The sequence below is a fragment of the Erithacus rubecula genome (assembly GCF_903797595.1).
Source record: "Erithacus rubecula genome assembly, chromosome: 16".
Lineage (NCBI taxonomy): Eukaryota > Metazoa > Chordata > Aves > Passeriformes > Muscicapidae > Erithacus > Erithacus rubecula.
In genome coordinates, this window is record NC_136668.1 from 9759469 (window position 1) to 9786137 (window position 26669).

Sequence of the window (26669 nt, forward strand, 5' to 3'; positions counted from 1 at the left end):
ACCACCAGTCCTTCAGCCAGCCAGGACAGACCACTCCTGGTAACTGAGGTCTTTCTCATGTGCAGTTGCATGCAGAAATGTCTCACTTTTGCAAATGCAGAGAGCAGACTACAATTTGGCCAATTCATAATGACAGAGAAGCACATTTCAGTGAACAGGCACAGGAAAAGGAGCCACGGATACTAGAATTCTCTGTCTAACTCTGCCTTTTTTTCTCCATATTTCCTTGCCTAAAACTGATAAATTTCTTGCTTTCATTTTCTCCACAGGCTAAAGTGCAGCTGCTGCAATTTTATAAGGTTCTTGAAGGATTACTTAAGAAATTTAAAACCTTCCTAAGGCACTAATAGTGTTAGGCTGTATCTACCAGAATAAGCTACCACTTCTGATGGATAACTGAAGTATATAAACTCAGGTTAACAAAGTCACTGTAACTAATACAGTCTAAACAGGGAATCCATAATCCTTCTTACCAGGCTTATAAACCTCAACACTCAAAAGATATATGCAAAGAAAGGTCCTTGGTTTCAGGTACAGGGCTTCTTTAATAAATAGTTATGCTACCTGTTGATATATTTGCTGACAAAATTCAAAGCATGAATGCTTTTTTATTTTTTTTTTAATGAATAATGGAAGATAAGATACCCTCTCTTTCTTCTTATCTAAGGAAACACTTTAAAAATTGCCTGTATGAAATGGCCAAAGGACAGATAGATTTTGTGAATTCTGCAAAAGTAAATTATATGAGACTCACTCTAGTCAAGTTGTTGTTTTGTTTTGTTTTGTTTTTTAAGAAGTGTTGTTAGTAATTAAGTCTTTTTAATAGCAATATCTCAGTAGCATAGGAGCTTGCCAAAGTTCTGTCTCTTTTTTTTTCCTGTATTTTCCTGTATTGTTGCAATATCCTTAGGGTGTATCATCACAGCAGCAGGGATTAATCTGTCTACATTTCAGTGTCTGTTACTATGGATCTGATTGTCTGGATTCTGTTTCTCATCTGTACAGACAAATAGGTACTCCAGGGTGTAATTCAGCTTATATTCAGATTGCTGTGAAAAAACAAGTCAGAAGAGTGGTTGGGTTTTAGATGCCTACAGTGTGGGACTCTAATGTTAAATGAGATGGCTTTCCCACCTGGTATGTTTATGACTTGACATTTCCACATCAATATAATTTCCCAGCTGGTAATTGTCAAACACTGGAGAACTTTTGATTTTTTTGTATATTTAAATAGAAGTGTGAATGAGTCAGATTTAAGTGATATAAATGTTTCCATTTCTTGTTTTAGTCTCCCAAATGGAGCAAGTTAGACTTTTGTCCCTTTGAATTATACAGAGTGCAAGGAACATAGAACAAAATGTATGAAGGTATTGCACTCGCTTGCATGAAATGGACACCAAGTGCTTTAGATTGCTTTAGCTGCTAGAAAGAATGTTTTAGTTTGAAAGTGTGTTATTGAAATGGCATTTCCCCTCACCACAAGCACCCCTGCACAGAGAAGCTCTGGGTTATACCTCTCCATATCACAGATTTCTCAAAGCAGGCATTCAGCCAAACACTTTGGATAAGAGCTTGTATTAGGCATGCAGTCAACTGCCCTTGGTAATTATTACCTTTTAATGAATTGTGATCATTGCAATAGCTTAGAACCTTGAAAGCCAAATTCTGGCATCTTCTAATTGCCACCTGTTACTATATTTTCATGTATAAGACTCATACATTCTAGAGGGCTCAAAGCTGGAGACTGGGCAAGAAAATCTGCTGAGTTGAAACCTCCCCTTGTATCACTATTACATGCAAGTGAATGCCATAGAATCTAAGCTCGCCCCTTTTTCTTAAACATAACCTCAGCTGTACAACAAGAATATTCATAGTTGGTGTAATCTGGGCATTTCACCAGCATCTTACAGCAATAGCATTTTACTTACAAGGTAAGAATATCCAATCAATGCATTTTTCCAGTTTTTTAGCTAGTGAATATTATAAAAAGTCTAAATGCCCCACTGCATTGGATATTACACAATTAGAAAACTGACCATGAGAGTGTTACTCAGGGCCATAACCTGAGTAGTTGTTTAGGGTTGGCCACACATCCCTAGTGCCTCTTCTAACCTGAGTTGCTTGGGAACTGAAAGTTCTGTTTGTATTAATGAGGGACATCATTCTTTCTATTGCACAACAAGATGACAAAATGTGTATTCATTGACAAGACTACAGGTGGATCATAATCACCTCAAGGGCTCTCAAAACAGCAATATGGCTTTACCTGCCACAGCTCACATCCATGCCAAGGTTCCATACCTCCTGTGTTTGATGCCTGCTTTGCAAACCCAGTTTTGTAACATCTCCCCAAGCCCAGCTCCTTTCCCAAGAGCTGGTGTGGTCACATCCTCTGACTGGAGTTCTCCCTTCTACTGCATCAGTACACCTTCACATGTTGCAATATGCCTTCAGTAAATGCAGCTCATTCCTCTCATTTCCTCCTAGATTTCTAGGCAACCTGTTAATCACACAGATTTTCAGTGATGTATTCAGCTGACCAACTGATTTTGGCTCTTTCAGATCAGTAAATTCAAGGCTGAGAGAATGACATTGTTGTTGTTGTTTTATACATACTGTACCAAAATAAAATTCTCATTATTCTGTAGATTCAAGATCCTATTTCCTGAGCTGAATAGAAATCCCTGTGTATGTTCACATGTTCTTCAGATACCTGGTTAATTCAGTTGAATTAACTGTATTGAATTCTGTAGCAGAACTTCCCAGCCCTCAGCTGAAGCAGCATTGGGATGGTGTGCTGCTCGTGGTGTCCTGCAGTGCAGGAGGATTTATTCAGTTACCAGGGACAACTCACACTTCTTTATGTCTGCATCATGGACAGATGGGGCTTTTGATTCCTAAGTGGCTTGGGATACTGAAGATTATAGATTTCACTAGACTGAAGTATTTAGTTTCATCAGAAACTAATTGTTCTCCTCCAGTCTGAGAGTTAAACTCATACTGAAATAGAGATTATGTTTCTTGGCTTTGTACTGTTTGCAGGGCCAACTAGGAAATGTATCATTTTTATTTGCTCCCTCTTGGAAAAGTAACTTGCTGGGTGCTAATTAATGAAATTCTGCTCACACACATACCCACCACACCCACCCCAATTAAATGTCAGCTAAGTTTGCCAGGTCAATATTTCTGGGCAGTGCTGATGTGATAGGATGTCAAGTTATAATAAAAGATTGTGTTGGTAAGTAAATTTAGCACTTACTCCAACTGGCAAAATTGAGGAACAACTAGATTTTCAGAAAGTTAATTGGATAATGAATCCTCTGAGTTGTTTCAAGATGAGAAAGCCTTTCCTCAAAGCAGAGGATACAGCCTAGAGTTAAATTAAATGCTGGCTGCAAGCTGAATTAGAAAATGGGATCTGGGCAAAACTCTAGAGGGGAAAATTAGGATTATTTTATGTCATCAAGCAGACAACCTGTGGTTAAAGTACCAAAACATACTGACATGCTGAGAAACAAAATTTATGGGGTACTTCAGTTACCTTTGCAAACTCTCAAGTAATGTGTGTGCTGGAGATAGGAGTGGGGTCAGTGAGCTCATAGAAGACGTAACAGTCAGAAAGAATCTCTGCTATTTCTTTCTCTTGGTACTTCTATTTCTCTCTCTCAGGCATTTCCAAGAGCATTAGCTGATTGATATTTTTTAGGTCTGGGCTTTTTTTCCACTGGAAAATGAACAGTTACTGTACATGAAGCCTTCTGTTCTTCATATAACATTAAGTGCTCCCTGGGGGCTGTTCATGTAGGAGTTCTCTGCCAAGGATTTGCCCCAGGAGTCTGTAATTCCTACAAGAAGAGCACATATCTTTATTTCAGAGTCATCACACTGGTTGATGCTCACTCACATTCTGCTTCATTAACTGTTTCTCATTTGTTTCCTTCTCTTGCCAGGCCACTTAAGCCAGATCCCCAGTGTACCCCCATGAAAGCCTTTACCAGTTTCAGGCAGAAGACAGATGGCCTCATGCCCTATTCCCTCTCTCTGCAATGTATAAATTTTAGCTGGGATACTTCTTTCAAATGTTCCCAAAATTCTGAATGCGCTCTATCCTTTCTAATAAAACAACAAGCAGAATGACTTGGTTTTATACTGGATTCAGAAAATTCTTAGTGCTAGAGAGGAAGAAACTTGACATGGGAGTGTGAACACAGCTTGAGATGTCATTAATGGGTGGCAATATTCTGTTAAGGATTTTATGTCTTTGCCCACTAAAACTGTGGCTGTGCTGTGCATTTGCATATTCTTGCAATCTGACCTAGGATAGTTGATAATAGGCACAATTAATCTCAAGGAAACAGTAGAAGGAGTCTAGAAGCTCTTAGGTGTTGATGGATAATGTAACTCTAATTAAATGTGTAATCTAATGTAATAAAGTGGTTTTCAGCTGGTCTTGGGAAGAGCCCAAAGCTTCTGTTCTGATAGCATGATCAGTTGTGGGTTTCATCTCCATGTGGGATCATTTCAGACAGTGTAATGGTGTGATATATGGCAGATCCTCAGCTGTGGTGTTGGACAAATTTGAACATCATTTAGGAGCTATGTGCATTATCTAGATGTTAACAGTGATGTTATTATGATTTCTTCTTCCTACATTGCTCGTGTATATACCTGTGTATGAATGCATGCCATCTTCTTTACATGAATTTGGGGAAACTGGTAAGTGAAGCATGCAGGCAAACCCCCTATTCTTTATGACTTAATTATCTGGTTGTAAGGCCCAGCATTCAGCAGTTCAAGCAAATAACAGAGATGTGAATTATTCATTACAGGAGAGTGAAAGATTATAGCTGTTCCAGTCTCCTCTTTTTGACAGCTCTGTCAAGCATGAGAGACAAAGATATTGGCACCTTAACAGCATGCAGAGATGGGTTCATTGACCCAACCTGTCCCTACTGTTTGGTTTGGTTTTTTTCTTTTAAAACATAGTGAGATCATGATATGTACTGCTCAGCTCTCAGCTCTTTTATGGTGGCAAGAATATTTGTGTCTACTGTTGTTGTATTTTCATTTGTTATTTTCTGGTGTGCATTTTTTTCTCAAATGTGTTAGCAGTACAATAAACTATTTTAATCCTCTCAGTGGCCAAGGCTACTGTGATAAGCATTTCCCTACTTTCCTATTGGTTCTATCTTATGAGTCATTTAGCAAAGCCCATTTGAAAGCAGAAAGTGAAATCCTCATCCCAAAGAAGGCAAAGCTTCCACTGGTCTATGATAATGTCTGGTTTTTCATAATTAAAAGATAATTATCTGTAAAAATATGGCCATTGGCAAATTTGCACATTCTCTGATGGAGGCATTTAGTACTCCCCATGCAGGTAATGGCTCTTCATGGATGATGACATTTCTATAGCAATTTTTAAGTGTCATTGAATGCCAGCAGAGGAAGTTGTGGATAAACAGCATTTTAAAGTATCAGCACTCCAGCTGTAGCACTCTGGGATTTTAAGCAGGATGAATCCCTTATTTCAGATTACTCACAGAAAGAAGCAACTATAAATTTATTTTATTTCACTACAAAAATTTGACAGTCCACTGTCTGTAAAAATACACTTCTCTGTATTTGTATCATGAGCCTGCCAAGCTTCCTCTTCATCTATTTGATTTCTCAGGCTTCAAGGAAATAAGAAGGGTCAGAAGCCTTTTAGCTTTGTCCTGCTTCATTCTGAAGCCAAATGATCCAGAAATCGACCTGAAAACATAGTTAAGTGATGTGAAATTTAGACATGCTATCAAATTATCAGTGGGAGAACATGCTGAGTTTCAAATCATCCTGCAGCCTGGGAGACTGCTAAATTAATTAGCTTGATAGGAAACTTTAAGGAGGAGCCACTGAAACAATCCACTGGAAGGAAGAAAGAAGGATATTTCTTTGGAAACAATGACATTGGCAGTTTGACACCTGCTGTTTTGAAGTGTTTGCCAAGCCCTTGAAAAAAATCAATCTGTATATTAATGTCAGTGTTCCATCATCCAGTTCAGCAGACTGGGACCAGTAGTAAGGACTACACACTCACTAAAGGCCATGTCCCACATAGAATCTGCATGTTCAAGAATCCCATTATGCCTAATAAATATCTTGACTGTTATTGTCTGTTCAACTCACATTAAAAAACCTCCTATGGTAGTCTTCCTTTAGAGAAGAAAAAAAACAAATCACAAAGATTTGTGGGCCATTTAAAAATCTATAGGGCATGAAATTGATACTGTGTGAGAAAGAGAGAAAGGAATTCCCTCATTAGGTCTTGCACATTAGTACAAAGGCTGTTGTTACTGTAGTTAATCTGAGTTTTTGTGATAGTTCCTCATAACTCATTTGTGCCAGGCATGCACATGGAATAATACACTAAAATACTGATATTTATTTTAATTATATTTTCTCAGTGTGTTTACTTTCTTTTTTTTAATCCATATGTACTGTCTAAGCAAGGGATGGTTAAAGTGAGTATCTGAACTAAATACCCTGAAGTGAAACGCTGACTCCCTGCCTCCAAATTGTGATGTATAACATAAAGGCTCTCAAGAGAATTACAGGGGCAAAATTACATTTTTACTGTGTTGTTGATGAACTTAATGGTACCAACACTGAGGCTGCCTCTGTGGAGCAGCTGGAGCTGATGTTCCAGTGTTTTTTGTGGTGGAGTCCACTGGACTGGAACTTAACTGCTGCTCAGGCTTAGTTTGTACAGCTGTTCACCTCTGGATCTCAGGAAAGTTACTTTAATATCCAAAGTACTGAAGAAGGGTCAGAGCACTGAGCATGAAGCTCTGGTTCTTTTTTCCCTTCTGCACTCCTGGCATGCTCAGATTGTCTTCAGTCTTTGCTCTGATGTGACTTCGAGTGGATAAAAATTTTGAGTTAGGCTTTCTGTCAGCATCTATATCCTGGAAAGTGCTGTGAAATCAGCTGGAAAATGATCTTACCCAAATTATAAATGCAAATTCAGTATTCATGTCAGACAAACACATTTTCTCTGAACAGATTTTAATGTTTGACTATGGCAAAATCAAGCTAAACTCATTTTCCAGTTCAGTGTCAGCCCAAATATCACAGGGGCTTATTGCAAACCCTATGGAGTAGGGAAGAGGAATCAGAAAGGAGCAGAGATATGAGATATGCCCTTATTGAGAGTCTTTCTTACTGAACACCTTGCTCCAATCTCTTCTGGAAGTACAGAAAACCTCTTTGTAGTGATGTATTAACATTTATGTTTTCTCAACATCATAGAAAATTTATATAAATGTAATTTTTTTTTTATCTCCTTAATGCTAAGGTCATAGTTGTGCTATTTCTGTTTCTGATTGTCATTTCTCCACGAGGATCTTGTTTGGAATCAGAAAAGTATTTGGGGCAAGGCCTCCAGATAAGCCTAGAGATAGATCAGACAAGTTGACTTTGGAAATATAATTAATATATGTTCCCTGAAGGACAGTAAACCCTAGTTTCCAATTGCATTGTTACTCTGTGTTTGAATTATTCAGCTTTACTGATATATACGGTTCCTTTTTATTAGAACTCTGTTTTATCTTTGTTCTAATAAAAAAATAACATGTACATCAGGAACCCTGAATAATTCAGTCTGACTTCATAACTCAGGGAGCTTACCCTTTTCCAAGGCATTTCTTGCCTAGGTGTTCCAGAAATCAAGCAATTCTCTTATGAACAGTTGTTCCTCTGTTGTAGAAGTCAATTTTAGCTACCATGCTGAGTGCAAGGTTACAGAGTTTGCTGCTGTATTGCCTGAGGCAGCTTCAGCTCTTTCTCTGTAGGAAAAGGACAAAACAACATTTTAGTTATTCCACACAGTTGCTCGAGAGAGGAACTGTTCAAACTTTAATTCTTCATAAAGGATCTTCTTTCAGAATTATTTTAGCTAAATATTGGCAAGAGAAAAAGTATTTCTCATCTGTCAGATGATATATTCATCAATGCCTTTTTTTGAGAAATAGAGCATTTTAATTAAACTATGAGTTCCTTGAAAGCCTTCTAAACATTGGGTTTGCATGTTTAAAAATCATTATCACTTATCAAAAGATATATCAAGATGCCCTGCAATGCATTAATGAGACAAGAACTTTAGCATTTGTCAGAGAACTATATAAAGACAACTTTGATTGCAGCAGCTCTCTGGAGGTGATCTTTTGTTGTTAAAAATTAAATTTGAGTCTCAAAACCAAGATGGGAACTTCAGGTTGTATTAATTAAATATTGGATTATGAAATGCCAGCAACTAAATTGTAGGGGGAAAAAATACTGTAGAAAGAACCCAATCTTGACTTTTTTTCCTTCTGTACATAAATTCTGCAGTGTGGTACAAGTCCTGTAACATCATCTTTTCATTGCTGTCATTCCACTTGACACTTCTGAACTGCAATGCCAATGTTTTCCTTGTGACCACTTTCTGTCTTCCAGCTCATTTGACAATCTGCTTTTTCCACTCCTGAGGTTACCTACTAATTTTACCTTTTCATCTTATTCTGTGCAGAAAAGTCACTGATCTCCAGTCACAAAATTTCTACTTTTAACACAATTCCAGCAATTACTGATCAATTCCAGCAGAGTGCAGTTAATTTTTCCAAAATGATTTTGTAATTTAGGAATTTTCATCTGTATTTGTTTCACACTAGAGCTTGCACTTTGGAGTGAGGAATGGTATCAGATACTGGTTTTCCCAGAACTTGTTTCTGTTAAACTCATGCTTGAAGAAGGAATTCTCTTTGCTGTATTTATATTCACTATACTTTAGAACCATGCAGGCTGGGTATTTGTCCTTTCATTTATCTCCCATTTAAACCTTTTCCAGATATCAATTATATGACTAATTGATTATCCATAGAGAAGCTTCATCTTTTCCTGCTTAGGTAATTTCTCTCAGAAGCAATGAAAATTCCATTAGGCAACAATCTATTCCACCAGTCAGCCCCAGCCAATTTACACCTCTGATGTGTTTCCTGATTCTAGATTAAGTACAAGCCACGTGCACAAGAAGCAGCACTCATTCATTCAGGGTATTTTTGATTCAGTCTCATGGCTAAAATCCCTTTAATTTAATAATTCTAGTGGTTTCTTCTGGCAGTGAATTCTTTACCTGTAACCATACAAATCTGTGATTTTTCCATTCCATCCCTAATCCAGAGATGTTCCATGAAACACTGCCCATCTTGCAAGGTTTTCCACAGTGGTATCACCTTGGCAGCACATGATAGTACTGAAACTGCTCTTTTCATAATGAAATCACTCTTTCAAGAGCCTTTTATTTTAGTATTTGTTTTGTTCAGTGCACACTAAAACTAATGTAATATGGAAACAAATCTCCTGCTGATGGAGAAGATGGAGTGTTTTTCCCACGTTTCCATGGAGACAATCAGGCTGACATAAATGAAAATAAACAACTCTTGGTTCTGCAGAGTTTGGCTGTTCTGAAACCATTCCCTTACAAGTCATTCTCAGGCTGCTTAGTTTGTGTTCTGTGATGCCTTCCAAGAGTCCCAGGCTAATTTCTAGACACTGAGTTTTGCTATCTCCATTTTAAATGCTGGAAAGGATACTGAGGCACAGAGTGACAAACTCATTTATCCCAAGGGATAAAAAAGGCAGTGAAAGAACAAGAAGACAATGAAGGGTGTCCTTTCCTTGCTGACCCCTTGACTAGGACAACCCCTGTCTGTGCACTAAGCTGCTAGCACTAAGAAAAAGTGTAAATTTGGGAATTCTTCCCTGACATATTGTTTCAAAGAATGTTATCAGTGTTCTAGCTTATTCATTAAGTAGAAAATCACAGAGGCATAGAATGTTTTGGATGAAGAGACCTTAGAGATCATCCAGTTCCAACCCCTGCCATATGCAGGGACACCTTCATCTACACCAGCCTGCTCCAAGCCCCATCCAGCCTGAACTTCCTGGGACAAGCTTATAAATTTTATATGCAACAGCTGGTAATATTTGGAGCCAAATTCTGTTTCATTTATCCTAGAAAATAAGCATAGGAACTTAATGGAAAAAGTAGAGTTTTTCTTATTTCCAGAGCAGAATGTCTTAGCTCATTTCCCATTTAAATAGAGGCGTGTGGAGATAGGCAGCAGCCTGGCTGAGAATTGCTGTGACTGTAACAACATTGACATTCAGTCTGTCCATAAATACAGCTTTGCCTTTCAGAGGATTCATGCTCAAAATTTTTATTGCTTGCTTAGCTCTCTACAGTGCTGTGTTAGAAAAGAGTGGTGATCATGCATACTAAAATACTGATCTGTAAAACCAGTTTGGTCCTTGTTTTTTAGTATTTGCTGGTGGAATCAGTATTAACAGTGATGCAGTTTTTCTTCTGCATTACCTCTAAAAATAAGCATTAAAAGATATGTATGTTGTTCATGTTTTGAAATGAGATTTAATGACAAAAAATATCTTGAATAATAAAATTTGATTGGTTAAATATTTTCCTTTGTGAAAAATACAGTGGAGTTCTACATTCTTTCAATTTTTTTTCCTAATCATAGTTCAGAGTATTAAACTTCATTAAAGCTTTTAGTCAGAGGTGGAAAAGGGTTCAGTGTCTTATGAATTAGCTATCTGACTTAAATCACAACAGATTTTACCCATTATACTACTACCTCAGTTAAAATATAAACTCCAACAACTTCTGAAGTATTACAGAAGTGTTTCACAACATACAATGCAACTTCTCTGTGAGCATATTAAAATGTATGTTTGTATTAATCTGAAATGGATATTGTATATCTTTAATTATGCATGAAACATTTAAAATATTATTTTCTGAAGAAGGTATAACCTGGTTTGTTTTCATTGGCCTTGGGGTAAAATAATTTGTGTTAAATGAAATCCCACTAAATAAATTATAATCATTCCAGCGTAACAGAAAGCAGAAATAATCTACATCAGTTCACAAGAAAAATTATATCCAGATTTTCAAACTTACCATGGGATTGTTAAGTCGAAGCATTCAGATATCTCAAAGTTAAATTTAATATACTTTCTACTTTTTCATTTATTTATGATGGTATAGAGTCCTTTGTATGGCTTTGACATTATTAAACCTTTCTAGTTTTTATTTTCAGCATTTTCCTAGCTGCAAAGAGAATAAAATCTTTCAGGCATTTGGAAAGAAACAGAGAGTTCAGTTCTGGGCCCTCCCTGCAAGGCAGACACAGAAGTTTCAGCACATCCTCTAAAGATTAGAGCAGTGTTTTGGAGCTCCCACTTCCATCCCAGGAAGTTTGAAGCTGGAGCACCTGTGGGTTTTGGGAGCTCTAAACCAGAAGCTGTAGAGCTGCTGGCATTACACATATGCCAAAGCCCTGTGAACCCCAGAGAATGGGTGATTTTTATACCTGGCATCAGTAAGCCAGTGTAACACCTGACCAATACCTTTCTGTCAGGGGCCTTCCTCAAGTCTGTTTTGCCTTCAGCTGCCTGGGAGCTGCAGGAATGTCCCCAGTGGGAGTGCCCAGGCTGGGGCAGTGTGGCTCTGGTGCAGGATTGCTCTGTTGGACTGATGGCAATGAGCCATCCTTGCCTTGGGGAAACCTCTCTGAGAGCACAGGGCTGATTGTTAACAGGGCACCTGTCCTGAGGGCTGTGACTGGTTATCACCCCCATCAGTGGAAGCACATTTCCTAACTTCCAGTCCTGTCCTATTTCTCTTTTCTTTGCTTTTTTCTTTTTTTTTTTTTCCACTGCATTAGATTTCTGTACATTCGTCAAAAAATTTAATTTAAATACCAAGGGTTCTTATCCTTTGCTTCAGAGAGGAAATCTGCAGAGTCCTTTGAAGCATCTTCTGCCTTGGATGGCCCTCAGCAATGTCAAAAGCAATTATGTCAGTTATAAAAAGCGATTTTTAAAGTGCCTGTAAAAATTAAAATAGATGTTTCTGTGCACTGTATCAGCATCTTCAGCCACTCAGATGTTAGAGTGCTCCAAAACAAAGCTGTACAGGGATGGAGCAAATGCTGACAGTTTGAGATGTTATTGCCTAACTGCCTTGGGAAATTCCATTTATTGAAAATAATTCACATACATGTCTGAAACGTTCAGTAATTAATTTTCAGCTGAATTGATTTCTGTATCTAGACTGCTCTGAGGAGAGAGAGACTTAAATATCAGAGCTGGTGGCTGAAGGATGTGTTCTCTCCTAAACTTGGGGGTGGGCTAACACAAGTTTTCTCACTAATGAAGCTGAATGATTTATGCCAAGATTTGCAGAAGCAGAATAAAACCATTGGTGTTATTTACATTTATATGGTGGGTGGGTCTTGTAATCTGTTGTTAAATAGCACTTTGTAAGGCTAGAATTATTAACAGTATCAACTCTGAGAATAAATGCTACACTTGGCTCCAGCAAAGAGCAAAGTCTTCTGAATGGCTATAAAAGCCTGGAATTCCATCAAGGGTGTTGCCCGATGCCCCAAACAGAACACAAACTAACAGAGTTAGTTTATGCGGTGCTTTATTCAGGGCCCGGGGAACCTGCGGACTAGCGTCCAAAGTCAGGATCCCACAGCTCCCTTTTTCCATCAGGTTTTTATACCTTTTTACAAAGTGGTCTACGTGCAGAAATACACATTCTTCAAAACAATACAGATACATAAATCTTGCAGGTATCATTCCTAAAAGTTATAAATTCTGCATGCTTGTCTACTTAGAACTATAGGCTACCCCCCTTAATCCCCCTTGTATATTTGCCCATCACCAGAATCCTTTAATTATTATTATTATACTTTAGCCTTATCTTGAAAGTTTCTAGATGTCCTATATGCCCTACTAAATCCTTTGATTATTGTTTTCACAGTTCTAAATGTTCTATATGCTCTACTAATTCTTTTCACTATTGTTTCACAAGGTAGGTTCTCAGGGCCTGTCCGAAAACTGCAGTTTTCTAAGCCTTAGCATGACTACTACTATATCTACATTAGTCCTTTTTCTCATTATTTCGGTATCAACTCCCCCCTTTTGAGCATTCTTCAGATTTTCTGCAAGGATGCTCAATTCTTCAAGTTGTGGTTTCTATGTAGAACGGTGAGTCTTCTTTTCGAGTTGGCAGGATTACTTCTTTCCGGGTCAGTGCTCTCATGACACGTCGAGTATTAGTTCCCTCTCTGGCAATCATTCCTAAAAGACATCTATACATAATCATGCATACTACAATAATTAATACAATCATTATTACATATTGTACAATTGATGATATCCAACCAGAGACTTGGATTCCTAGGGAGCTAAACAGTGCTCCTACCCAGTTATGTTCAGCTTCTTCCTGGACTTCATGCACTTTTGTTTCAATTTGTTCCAATTGACTTATGTCCTTTTCTACTTCTTCTGTGACATTTGGGATATGTATGCAGCAATGATCAACCTTTCCTTGGAGGTATCCACAGACTCCATGTTCTTTTAATAAAAGCAAATCTAATGCCATTCTATTTTGGATTGTCATTCTTGTTGTTGCCTGCAATTGTAAATTTAGATCCTTAAATCCTTTCTTTGTAACTGTAGCTAGCCTCTCAGTTTGTCCTAGCAATTTGTACAGCATCTCCCGGTTTCTATATGTAGAAATTGGTGCAAACAAGGATTCCAATACCCACCCAAATTTAACTCCTGATGAGGGTTCATGCCATTCATCTTCATTTCCCTGTCCTAGTTCTTCTGCTACTTTATTTGTTTCTCTCTTTGCTCGTGACTGCATCTCTTTCTTCGTTAATTTAGACTGTTTCCAAAAAGGACATAATGTGGGAACCCCTAAGGTAATTTGTGTTACAGGCCCGTCTAATGGCAAATGTGTTGTCCATTGTCCATGTTCCATAATCCATACTAAATTTCCTGGACTCCTGATAGTTGTATCCTTACAGCTCAAAGTTTTACCCTTCTGGTCCTGCGGGAAAGCACTTCCTGGAATTGTATGGTTAAGTTTTCTACACTCACAACCCCATTTTATAAGCATTCTGACCGGTGCCAAACTAATTTGATTCTCTGGAGTGTCACAGGTGAGAATTTGGGTGCAGTTCCAATTTTCTTTTGTGGCGCTCAAAGTTTTTGTAGATGTGCTGGTTTGAGATACTTCTGTGTGAGTGGCATTTCTGCTTCCCGTCCATTGGACACACCAATTAACTTGTCCAATGTAACTATAATGTTCTAATATGCTGGGGCCCCATACCGTTTTCCAACTGTCCCACGAGGATTCCTGCCGGGATGAGTTCTGGCATATCATTTCATAATAGCTTTCATTTTTAGGTATTCTTTTCTTTTGCCAATGTGGTAGAAAACATTCCCACTTAGCATCTTCAGGTTTTACTTTTCCCCCTGTCGCTAATTGAATTCCCCAATCCCTAATTTGTCCTAACCTTCCATGGCTAATTAGACAATCCTTATAGGTTAATATTCTTAATGTTTCTCCAACCTTTTCCCATTTTACTTCAATTTCGATTTTATTTCGTAATTTTAATTCACAACTTCCATTCTTACCTCTTTTTATTAGGGGTAAATTTCCTACTGGAATCACTCCCCAAGGGATTGGTTCCCCTGCAGCTTGTGGCAGAGGTAAACATGCCGTTATTTTTGATACGTTTTGTATTTGTCCAAAATCTCGAATTAACCCTACTACTAAATTTTGTTGTTCCTGGTTTCTCTGTAGTGCCAGGCTTGTATCTCTCAATCCATTCCACATATTTACTCGTGCACTGACTGGTATTACCTGCACCGAGTATCCCCTTCGGGTTTTATTTTCCTTTAAAATACCTACATTTATGTCCCCATAATCAAAGTTTTCTCTAATCCACACAATGCATGAGAATTGTCCTACCTGATCAGCTTGCATATGAGATATTGTCAATGTGGTGTTACCTCTTTGCTGTTCCATATCCCAAAATGTCACGATTCCTTCTGTAAATACTTCGTCTGTGGTGATTTGTCTCCAGGCTACCTTTACTTCTTTTAATCCAGCTCTCTGGTTGTCAGAAAACAAACAGGTTAAATTTATTCCCGCACCTTCTGGCACCATTACATCTGGCTCCGGAACTGTAATTTTAACAAATGCTTCTCCCACCTGCATTATACAGACTAATGTTAAAAGAACTAAGTCCTTGCCCTGAACACCAGCTTTGTTGCAGACAGAGGCTGTACTTCCCATCTTGACGGGACCTTCTTGATTCGAGTGTAGTGAATCCAGTTGTCGATCCCTTGGACTTTCACTGCCGTGTAGGTAGTCATGATCACTTGGTGAGGACCGCCCCATACTTCTTTCAAGGGTTCTGTATTCCAGTTCTTTACATATACTTGATCTCCTGGCTGGATGTCATGGACAGGATTTTCCAAGGGCAGAGGCCGGTTCCACTGCAATGCTCCCCGCAGCGCTGTAAGGACTTTATTTAAAGACAAAATGTAACTCAACAATACTTGATCTCCTACTAAGTGAGGGTCCCCTTTGTAAGTTGCAGCATGATATGGCTTGCCATACAAAATTTCGTATGGACTTACTCCTATCTTTTCTCTGGGTTTAATCCTGATTCTTAGCAAGGCTAGAGGTAGTGCCTGGGGCCACTGTATCTTTGCTTCCTGACAAATTTTCTTAATCTGCCCTTTTAATGTCTGATTCATCCGTTCTACCTGGCCACTAGATTGTGGTCTCCAGGGCGTATGGAGATCCCAGGCTATCCCTAATACTCTGGCTACCTCTTGGACTACTCCAGCTACAAAGTGAGGTCCCCTATCTGAGGACATTCCTAATGGGATCCCAAATCTAGGAATGATTTCTCGTAGTAAGGTTTTAATTACTTCCTTTGCCTGGTTAGTCCTGCACGGGAAAGCTTCCGGCCACCCTGAAAAAGTACACACATACACCAGTAAATAACGGTACCCTTGTGCTTTTGGTAGCTCTGAGAAATCTATTTGCCAATAGTCTCCTGGTTGCGGCCCTACTTGTAACTTTCCTAGTTGTACTTGCCTTCGTGTCACTGGGTTATTTTTAATACAGACAGGACACGTGGCGTTAATCCGTTTTGCCATTGTTAACATCTGGTTGGAAATCACCTCATGTTTTAAAAATTGTACCAATGCGTCTGCTCCCCAATGGCACTTGTTATGTTCGATTTCTAAAATTGTTTTCATTACTTTTGTCGGCAGTAGAACCTGACCTACAGCTGTGACATACCATCCTTTTTCATTCTTCTGGGCCTGGAGAAATTGAGCAAGCTTCTCATCTTCATGTGTATACCATGGTTTCTGCTCAAGAAAAGAAGTTGCAGGGTTAATTCGCACTGGCAATAAAGCTAATTGTGTCCATACCTCTCGGGCAACCTGTTTGGCAACTCTGTCAGCCAACTGGTTTCCTTGGAACGCTTTTCCCTCTTCCTTTTGATGTCCTTTTACATGCATCACTGCCACTGCCTGAGGTTTATGCACTGCTTCCAATAGTGCTAATATTTGTTCTTTGTGCTTAATTTCTGATCCTTGAGAATTCAACAGTCCTCTTTCTTTCCATAGTGCTCCATGTACATGTATTACTCCAAAGGCGTATTTTGAATCAGTCCAAATGTTTACTCTTTTCCCTTGACTCAATTCTAAGGCTCTCACCAGAGCATGTATCTCGGCTTTCTGGGCTGAAGTTCCCGGGGTTAAAGCTTGAGCTTCTATTATTTGTGTCAAAGTCACTACTGCATATCCCGCATACCTGGTTCCGTTTTCCACAAAGCTGGATCCATCTGTAAACAGTTCCCATTCCGGATTTTCCAAAGGCTCGTCTTTCAGGTCCTTCCGGCTGGCATACACCTGTTCAATGATTTCTACGCAGTCATGTGTCAATTCGCCTCCTTCTTCCTGGCTGCTGCTCCTAAGAAATTCTGCTGGGTTGAGATGATTAGTTATTTTTAATTCAATGTCATCTTGTTCTCGGAGAAGTGCCTGGTATTGTAACATGCGGCTTGATGAGAGCCAATGCCCCCCCTTTTGTTCCAAAACCGCAATGACCATGTGGGGAACAAATACTTCCATCCTTTTCCCCAGAGTCAATTTTCTGGCTTCCCGAATTAGAAGCACTGTTGCTGCCACAGCTCTAAGACAACCTGGCCATCCGGCACTTACAGTGTCTAGCTGCTTTGAGAAGTACCCCACCGGGCGCTTCCATGAGCCCAGTTTTTGGGTGAGCACCCCTATTGCCAGTCTCTGTCTCTCATTTACGTATAGTTGAAAAGGTTTTGTAAGATCTGGCAATCCTAATGCTGGGGCTTCCTTTAAGGCTTGTTTCAGACTCTGGAATGCTTTTTCTTGAGTTTGTCCCCACTGAAACACAGAGCTTTTGGCTGCCTCATACAGGGGTTTTGCTTTTAGTCCAAATTCTGGGATCCACAAGCGGCACCACCCTACCATGCCCAAAAAGGATCTTAACTCTTGTGGATTTCGTGGTGTGGGTATGGTGCAAATTGCTTGTATTCGATTAACCCCCAACTTTCGCACCCCTTGTGAAATTTCGCAGCCTAGGTAAATTACTTGGGTTCTTACCAGCTGAGCTTTTTCTTTCGATACTCGGTATCCAGCTTGTCCCAGCATATTAAGTAATCCAATAGTGAGTCTGAGGCAAACATCCTTTTCTGTGGAGGCTATAAAGATGTCATCAACATATTGTAGGAGAACATATAAGAAAGGTGATTCTTTTACCTGAGTCGTCTTCCATTCTTCTAACTCTCGAGCCAATTGATTTCCAAAAATAGTTGGTGAGTTTTTGAATCCTTGTGGTAGACGCGTCCAGGTGAGCTGCTTCTTGCGTCCCGTGTCTGGGTTCTCCCACTCAAAGGCAAAGTATTTCCTACTTTCAAGTGCCAAGGGGATACAGAAAAATGCATCTTTCAAATCAATCACTGTGAACCACTTAAACCTTTCCGACACAGCTGTCAACAATGTATACGGATTAGCTACTACTGGGTGTATATCTTTAGTGATGTTATTAATTGCTCTTAAATCTTGAACTAATCTATACTTACCATTTGGCTTTCTGACTGGGAATATCGGAGTATTGAATTCTGACTCACATTCCTGTAAAATTCCCAAGCTAAGAAATTGTTCAATCATGGGTGCTATTCCTATTCGTGCTTCCAATTTCAAAGGATATTGTCTTACCCTTACTGGGGAGGCTCCTTCCTTTAGTTCTATTACAACCGGTTGTGCTGCTTTTGATTTTCCAGGTACTCCTGTTTCCCATACCCATGGTACTACAGCTTGTTCTATTTCTTGTGGTATTTCTGCTGCTTCAACTTCTTTTACTACAAACAACTTAGCAATATTCTCCTCAGGAAATTCCAATCTTACTCTACCTTTTTCAAATATTATCTTTGCCTCTAACATTGACAATAGATCCCTCCCGAATAGCGATTCTGGGCTATTTGGCATATATAAAAATTGATGATCAAATTCTTTCCCCCCAAATTTTATATCTAATGGCCGCAAAAATGTTCGTTCCTCAACTTGTCCCGTAACCCCCACCACTTGGATAGTAGAATCACTCAAAGGTCCTAGCTTAGTGTTAACAGCTGAATATGATGCCCCCGTATCTACTCTAAATTCTAATGGTTCCCCATCTACTTCCATTATTACCTTTAAATCCTGGTCTAGTCAGCTCTGATTTTGGTAATTCCCCATCATGAGGGCTTGGGCGACACCTTGGGGATTTCCCGGGAAAGCACCTGTATTATTCATCAATCCCTGATTTCCATTCCCGCTGGCTATAATTCCTCCCCCAAAACCCATGCCTTGGTTGAGAGGACACTCATTTTTCCAATGTCCTCTATTTTTACATAGAGCACATTGATCTATCCCTAGCTGTATTCTCCCTCTTCCCATATTAAATTGACCCATAAGTCCTCCCGCACCCATTGGCATTCCCCCCTTTGCTATTCCCCTTCCCCCTCCTCGTCCACGTCCACGACTCCCCCCTCTCATATTATTTCCAGCCGCTTGCTGTAATACTGCCAACATAGTAGCCTGCTGTTTCCTGGCCGTTTCTTTTTCCCTATTATTATATACCTTCCACGCAACTTCCAACAGTTTATCTAAATTCCGAGTATCCTCTCCCTCCAGTTTTTGTAATTTCTTTCTAATATCTTCCTGAGACTGCCCCATAAAAATTAATGCTAGCTGTAATTTTCCCGATTCCCCTTCAACTTCTAAATTAGTGTATCTACGAGCTGTCTCCTTAAGCCGCTCTAAAAAGGTTGACGGAGACTCATTCTTTTCCTGCCTGACCGAATACAACTTAGACCAATTCAAAGTTTTTGGTATTCCATTCCGTATTCCTTCTGTTAACAAATCCTGATAAGCTTTAAGTCTCCGAGACCCGCCCGTCGAGTTGGGATCCCACTCCGGATCTTCCCTAGGTACCAAATCATTTACTGTACCATCCACAAGCCGCAACCTAATCATTTCTCGTGCTTTCTCTGTCATAGCTTTAAACACCATTTCCTTTTCAGTAGAATCCATTATTGTGTCTAACAAAACTTGTAAATCATTCCAATCTGGGTTCTGAGTCTTAATTACCATTTTTACCACCCGCGCAGTTCGTTCAGGATCCTCCCGATACGCCCCCGCTGATTGTTTCCAAATTAGTAAATCATTCGGAGAGAAGGGAACTTTCACTATGACCCGTTCCCCCTGCGGCCCGACAGCTTCACGGAGCGGAACCATTAAATGAGCACCTTCTTCCTTTTTCTTCCTTTCCACCTCCCACCGCCCTCTCCGAGTTCTTTCACATAAGGGGGTCCGAGGTATATCAGTGGTTTCTATTTTTGCTTCCCGATCCCCCCTTTCTACCTCTGGCATACTTTCTCCACGTTCCTCCACCGGAGGGGCACTAGGGGCTATCAGCAAAGAAACATCCTCCTCAGGTTCCGAAAACCTAACCGAGCATTCCTTCTCTTTCTGCCAACCCTTACATCCATCACAATTCTGCTTTAATGTTTTCAAAACCATGATCCCACACTCCTTTTGCCACTCCGGTTTATCTTTCAAATAATAAAAGAGGTCTAGATACGGTATTTCATCCCATTTTTCATTACTTTGCAGAAAATGCATCAGAGGTGTAATAATGTCAGGATTCAGTGTACCGTTCCTAGGCCATTGCATACCATCGGGTTCATATAAAGGCCATACATAATTACAGAAATCAATCAATTTCCTTTTACTTAGTTCTTGACCAAAATTCCCCACATTCCAATGTTGTAATAAACAGCCCAAAGGCGAATCGTCCGGGATTTCTATCCCAGAACTTGCCATAGTTCTAAACGTTTTTAAAGACATCATTTCACCTTTTTTTTTTTTTTTTTTTTTTTTTTTTTTTTTTTTTTTTTTTTTTTTTTTTTTTTTTTTTTTTTCTTTTTTTTTTTTTTTTTTTTTTTTTTTTTTTTTTTACAATATACACCACGCAACACTCACACCCTTTCCACAAACCTTACCACACTGCACACCACACACAACACTCACACCCTTTTCCACCAATCCACCAATCTTGCCTTTCTCGTCGCCGCGAGTGGCAAGTGCTGAACCTGCGCAGTCACTGCCGCGTCTGACGGTCAGCGCCTAGGCTTTTCCACAACCTTAAAGACGTCTGTGACCCCCGTGCGGAATCGCCGTTCCGACTTAATCGGCAGGCCCCCCTTCCCCTCAATAAAAGAATAAAGCACCTTCGGGCTTACCTCCAGGTCGTCCGTCAGGCGCGGGGTCGGGCACGGGTTGATGTTCTCCCCAGAAATCACCTGGTGCCGGCGTGGAGTGGATCAGCCCACGAACCGCCCCAGCCACCTCCGGAGTCCCATCTGGGTCGCCAGGAAAACTGTTGCCCGATGCCCCAAACAGAACACAAACTAACAGAGTTAGTTTATGCGGTGCTTTATTCAGGGCCCGGGGAACCTGCGGACTAGCGTCCAAAGTCAGGATCCCACAGCTCCCTTTTTCCATCAGGTTTTTATACCTTTTTACAAAGTGGTCTACGTGCAGAAATACACATTCTTCAAAACAATACAGATACATAAATCTTGCAGGTATCATTCCTAAAAGTTATAAATTCTGCATGCTTGTCTACTTAGAACTATAGGCTACCCCCCTTAATCCCCCTTGTATATTTGCCCATCACCAGAATCCTTTAATTATTATTATTATACTTTAGCCTTATCTTGAAAGTTTCTAGATGTCCTATATGCCCTACTAAATCCTTTGATTATTGTTTTCACAGTTCTAAATGTTCTATATGCTCTACTAATTCTTTTCACTATTGTTTCACAAGGTAGGTTCTCAGGGCCTGTCCGAAAACTGCAGTTTTCTAAGCCTTAGCATGACTACTACTATATCTACATTAGTCCTTTTTCTCATTATTTCGGTATCAAGGGCTTCCTGGGACATCTTGTCCATCCAAGGGGGAAAGGAGCAGTCCCATTGCTCTGTTGATGGAGCCACAGTGCCAGTCTAATCATAGCAAAAATTAGCATAAATTCATCATAAAGCTGCTGAAGCTCTAACTGCTGGGAAGGCTGTGGTGTACTTCAAATAACCAAAATGTTAAATCCAAAGCTGGTCTTAGCCAGCATGTGTTGAAAACATGTCCTTTCCCTACCAAAAATAAAGAGCAGCCTGTAGGAATTTTTATTAACATGTCTCAGCTGGCTTAATGGCTCCTTCACATTTGCTCTGTGATGGTTTTCATGGCAGCATAGAGTAAAATTCCACCAAGGCACTGCTCAGCTGCCTGAGTCACTTTCTCTTTGGTCATCACTCTGCTGGAAGTGGACACACAATGCTGATTTGAAACCTTTCCTCCTCGATCTGAAGGATGACCTTAGATGCCATTTGAGCTTCATGCTGAGTGGGGAGGAAGAGTCACTGCCTGCCCAGACCTGCTCATGTGAACAGCTTTCCTATTCCTGCCTTTCCCTTCCCTGCCTGTTTCCTGGCCTCTACAGCCAGGAGCTGTGCTTTCATCCTGCCTGCTTGTGGACTATAGCTGGAATCACTAACACATGATGATATTGAAATGCATCCATATAATGTAATGCATTTAATTGACTTAGTTTTATTATCAACTCTTTTCTATTGAAATACACACTAGGATCATTGCATTGAAGGCAGCAGGTCTCATTTTCCATTTCATCATACCTCTCCCAGCAGGTGTTCCTCTCTTATACAGCCAGAACAGTTCCAAGGGGATTGCATAAAAGCAGCTGCTCTTGACATTGCATTATGCAGGAGTATTTTGTCACAGAGTGCTCATACTACTTATTGGCAGGAAATTTTAAAAACAAACCCCTCTGTATTTTCATAACACCATCTCTTTTTGATTGTGCAGTTCATTTCAGCTTCACTAAACAGCTATGTTTTGGAAATACTCTCATCCCCCTAAGGAATGGTCATAAAAACAGAATCAAGCTCATAAATCTTATTGTGAACTACTTGTAGTTTCTGCAGGATTAAAGATCCATTGCTGTAAAACACTGGAAGTATTTATTTGTTATCACCCTTTTAAAGTCAAATGTGTGAAAAGCAAATTTGTTCTGTTGTGATTAACATGGTGACCCACTGGCACAACACATGGAGCCCCATCCTTGCAGACCAACTTCCCCATGGACTGAACTAAGATTTTCCTGCAAGTCATAAGTCTTTTATTTTATTGTGGTAATAAATAAAAATGTGAAATTTAATAGAAAAGTAGATCAAGCAGTGTTGGTAGGTCTTTGTCCAACACTGATTTATATTGCAAATCCACAGCTCTAGTGAAAGGTGCAAGGAGGGGAGAGGGAAAGTGTGTTCAGTCCATAAGGGAAAGTTCTCTGGTCTGCTGTGAGGAGCTGGTACACAGAAAGAGATTGGGGATGCAGTTGGTGTTTATAGACCTTTTGGTATTGAAAAGCAATGTCACCATATCATTAAGAGGTTTTTAGGTGGCTGATGAAATCCTGCAATCCCTGGTGTTTATCATCCACCAATTATTTTGGTCTCTCTCTGAGATTAGATGGGGGAAAAAAAAATAGGAAGGCTAAAGGACAAGAATTCTGCACCTTTATTTATTTCTCCCCTTGCACTGTCAATTTGAGAAGAAACTTCTCAGCTCTGAGTGCCAGGACAGCTTGCCAGAATGCAAATGTCAGCAACAGAAACCTCTGGGTGTGAAGTGAGGAAGAATAAGATTCATAAGCCAATATGAATTTTTTCTAATTTCCTAATTTTTTCCAAGATAAAAATCTTCTGAAAATGATTATACTGAGATGCCCAGTAGTATATTCAGTCAGCTGCCTCCTGGGATGGATCCTTCCCTTGGAGACCCAGTATCCATGGGAAATGCTCAGGACAGGAAACCATGGAGCCTGGGTTCAAAAAATGATAGGGAAGGTGACTTAAGTAGGTTTTCACCAAAGAATTCTTGTCCAAGTGAAACATTTAATTCCAGTACAGGCTGGATACATATTTCCAGCTTAAATGTTGAATGAATGCTCAGCCACTCTAAAGTAATTAATCATATCAGTTTCACCTTCAGACTCAGCCTAAATAAAAAGTGGAAAAATGTTCCCATCTCACAGCCAGGCTTAAGGTATTTTTGTTATTACTGTGCAGCCAGAGCTGAATGCAGACTCCCTGACATAGAGAAGGGATGACTGTAGTTTTCCTTTCAAGCTGACAAAGTAACATCTTCTTCTCACTTTATCTATTTATTTATTTATACTTTTAGCTCTTTATTTTCAAAGAGTTCATACTCGTTGCTTTAGGACAAAAAGAACTGTAATGACAAATATGGTTGTTGTGTTTCATCTTATTCCCAAGAGTGTGTTCTTCTTCCAATGAGGAGCATCTGCTCCTAGTCATGTAGAAATCTGATTAACAAAGCATGATCTTTGATTAGCATATTTCAGAAATTGTTCCTTATTACAAGTTTTCCTTAGGGCTTGTGTTGATTGTGTTCCTTCCAAATGTATTTAACATACTGAGGAACTTTGCAGACATAAATCCCTACTTTGAACTTTTATGTTCCTATGGATCATGGATTCCACATAAGTGGGGAAAAATCTCAGTCCACACAATGGAGTTTTTTGCTGTCTTCTGACAAAGTCCACAGTTTGCCCTGTATTTAATAAACTACTATTTTGAACTGAATGTAATGAATAATAAATGATGCTTCTATTATGTGTTCCATTTGAGGGTTTTCATGAGATTTTCTACCACTGGTCCTTTATATTAGGGAGGCTTTTGATGCCATGGGTATCAAACCTAGTGACAATGAAGTGGAGTGCCTGTAAGGATTAAGGGGAAGGCCAACAAGGCTGATATCCTACTGGGAGTCTGTTATCATCCACCCAACCAGGAAGAAGAGGTGGACAACTTACTCTACAAGCAGATGGATAAATGCTTCAGGATCACCAGCCCCTTGTTGTTGTAGGTGATTTTAACCTACCAGACATCTGCTGGGAACTTAATACAGCAGGAAAAAGGCAGTCCAGGAAGTTTATAGAGTGTGTGGAGGACAGCTTTTTTGTCACAGCTGGTGAGTGAGCCCAGCAGGGGAGGAAATATATTGGACCTGTTATTGTTCTCAGATTTTAGAAGCCAGTCACTGAGATATGGAAAGTTGAGGCCTGATTTGTAAGGAAATGGTGGCCAGGATTTCCAACCATATCTTTTCCCATTTCTTTCCTTCCTTATGATTATTCAACAGTGATTTTGCTTTTTGGATAAACAATATTTAAATTGCAAAATATTTGAAAGTTGTATTACTTTTACTGGTAATGTGTAGTATGATGCTATTTCAGAACTGCATGCATGTTTATTGCCTTAGAAGACCTAAATAATTCCTGAAATGGATTCACCAATTAGAGTAAATTCTACTATGAAAAAATGCAAAGTATTGTAGCTGTGCATGGTGTAACATAGACCATGTGGACCTAAATTTTGCTCCTTATTCATGCCAAACTACTATTGACTTTCCAGGCTAAACCTACATCCCCACTCCTCAGGTTTTGGCTGATAGAACACTGAGCCAGTCACAAAGAACAAGACCAGGCTGTGCTCATCAGCATCCCAGTGCTCCTGGCAGCTCTTAGCCCTGGGCTCCCAGCCAGTTTGCATAGTGAATTTTGTTGATGCAGCATTTTGCACCAAGGATGTTTCACCAGCAGAAGCAAACAATGTGCATGGGCTCCAGCAGCAGAGCAAGGCCAGCTGCAAGAGAGCAAAAGTTCTGGCCATTAAATTTGTGTGTGGATATGACCTTTGAATTACCTCAGCCACTGAAACCATGATGTGGTGACCCTGCACACTCCAAGTTTTAAAGGCTTTGCAGAAGGAGGGTGTTTCACTGGTTTGCAGTTTAAGAATATCCAGGTAGACAGCCAGCTGAGGAAACTTGCCATTTAAATCCCTGTCAAAGATCTGTGTCAGTCCTTAACTCAGTCTCCAGAGAGAGTGAAGTAAGAGGATTAAGAAGGTGTCTCTCAGTGTTTGTGTTCTGGGAATGTAAAGGGCAGGGAATCGGATGCTTCTCATCTGTCTGGCTTAAAAAAGACACCAAAAGGCAACAGCAAACATCCCTGAGGAGCTTTGACAGCCTTTGGTCTTTCCAGTGGGACAGACCCTGGCTCCTCAAACACTGCCTATGTATTTTCCTAATGGCAACACACTGAATGGCAACACATTGAATGTTGCTGCCTTACTGTTTATGGTTTAGGAAACAGATGGTCTTTTCTCCTTCCTTGTTCACTTCACCTCTTCTATCAGTTTTAATGGTTTAAAAGAAAAAGCTTTTAACACTTTTGTGTTATTTTTACAGTTTCCCCCTGTCTTGCACCGAAGGCATTACAGTAAATACATATGCACTAGTGAAGCTTAATTGCCCATCACAAATGTGTAATGGGTGTTAATGTGGCAGGATCTTGTAGCTGTGGCTGTTTAACCCAGAACGGAACAGCTGCAGCACTTCAGACTCAAAGCAAAATAGAAGAATCCTCTGCTTGTTGGAAATACATTTTCTCACAGAGAAATCTGGTACATAGCAAACTGAAACTTCTTCCACTTCAAATAGTCTCCTTTGAAAGTTTCTCTGATTATTCAGTAGAAATGGGAAGTGGCTGTCATAAAGGGCATGTAAGAGCTTTATACCGTCTCCAAAATGAAACTAAGAGTTGCCTATTTCCAAGAATGGACCAAGATGTGAGGAGGGATGGGAGAGGGAAAATGGGATTTAAAGACTTTGAAGAGGAACAGTAAGTCAAATCCATGGCAACAGAATGTCCAAAAAGAGCTGCTCTAAAAACCAATTCTCAAACAAAAGTGAAATTTATCTGTGTGACTGGTATGGCAGAGACTTCCCTTCTGAAGTGTCTGCATAACCATAGTTTGAATACTTGTAATTCATCTTGGCAGAAAATGTCTTATTGCTGATTTTTAGAAACCTTCTTTTGTACAAGAATGAATTTAGACAGATACATTTCAAATGGGACAAGAGCCTGGATATATTTGCTCACTGTGCTGTCTAATCCCAACTCTGACAGCACTGCTGGTGCTGCAGGTTGTTGCATGAAAGCCATAATTATTTTGTTTTTGTTACTGCTCTTCCACTCAAGCATTTTAAATACAGGGGATGC

The 26669-nt window shown here is 39.7% G+C and overlaps 2 protein-coding genes across 5 annotated transcripts in view; one reads left to right on the forward strand and one right to left on the reverse strand.

Moving 5' to 3' along the window:
* SPOCK1 (SPARC (osteonectin), cwcv and kazal like domains proteoglycan 1) overlaps positions 1–26669 on the forward strand; it is a 271106-nt gene that overhangs the window by 128351 nt on the left and 116086 nt on the right. The gene's annotated exons all lie outside the window — the stretch shown is intronic.
* LOC306809081 (uncharacterized protein) lies at positions 14875–18372 on the reverse strand. 4 transcript variants are annotated; one of them, XM_079320213.1, is made up of 4 exons: positions 17719–18372; positions 16736–16907; positions 16217–16287; positions 14875–15884 (listed from the first exon to the last, which is right to left on the reverse strand). In XM_079320213.1, the coding sequence occupies exons 1-4, from the start codon at positions 17732–17734 to the stop codon at positions 15142–15144; spliced, it is 1002 nt and encodes a 333-aa protein (XP_079176339.1). In that variant the 5' UTR covers positions 17735–18372; the 3' UTR covers positions 14875–15141. The 4 variants fall into 4 exon arrangements, 3 of the variants coding, with proteins under 3 accessions (XP_079176339.1, XP_079176340.1, XP_079176338.1); XM_079320214.1 differs by lacking the exon at positions 17719–18372 and having other exon boundaries at positions 14875–15428; positions 16736–17215; XM_079320212.1 differs by lacking the exon at positions 17719–18372 and having other exon boundaries at positions 16736–17215.

Excerpts from the sequence above, each read along its gene's own strand:
- LOC306809081 (XM_079320212.1), bottom strand. The coding sequence starts at position 17,055 with ATGGAAGTATTTGTTCCCCACATGGTCATTGCGGTTTTGGAACAAAAG. Across the intron at positions 16,288-16,735 it reads TTTGTGGAAAACGGAACCAG|AAACCATGGTATACACATGA; the intron begins GTATGCGGGATA and ends TTTCTTGAGCAG. Across the intron at positions 15,885-16,216 it reads CAGAAGAATGAAAAAGGATG|GGTGGCCGGAAGCTTTCCCG; the intron begins GTATGTCACAGC and ends GTACTTTTTCAG.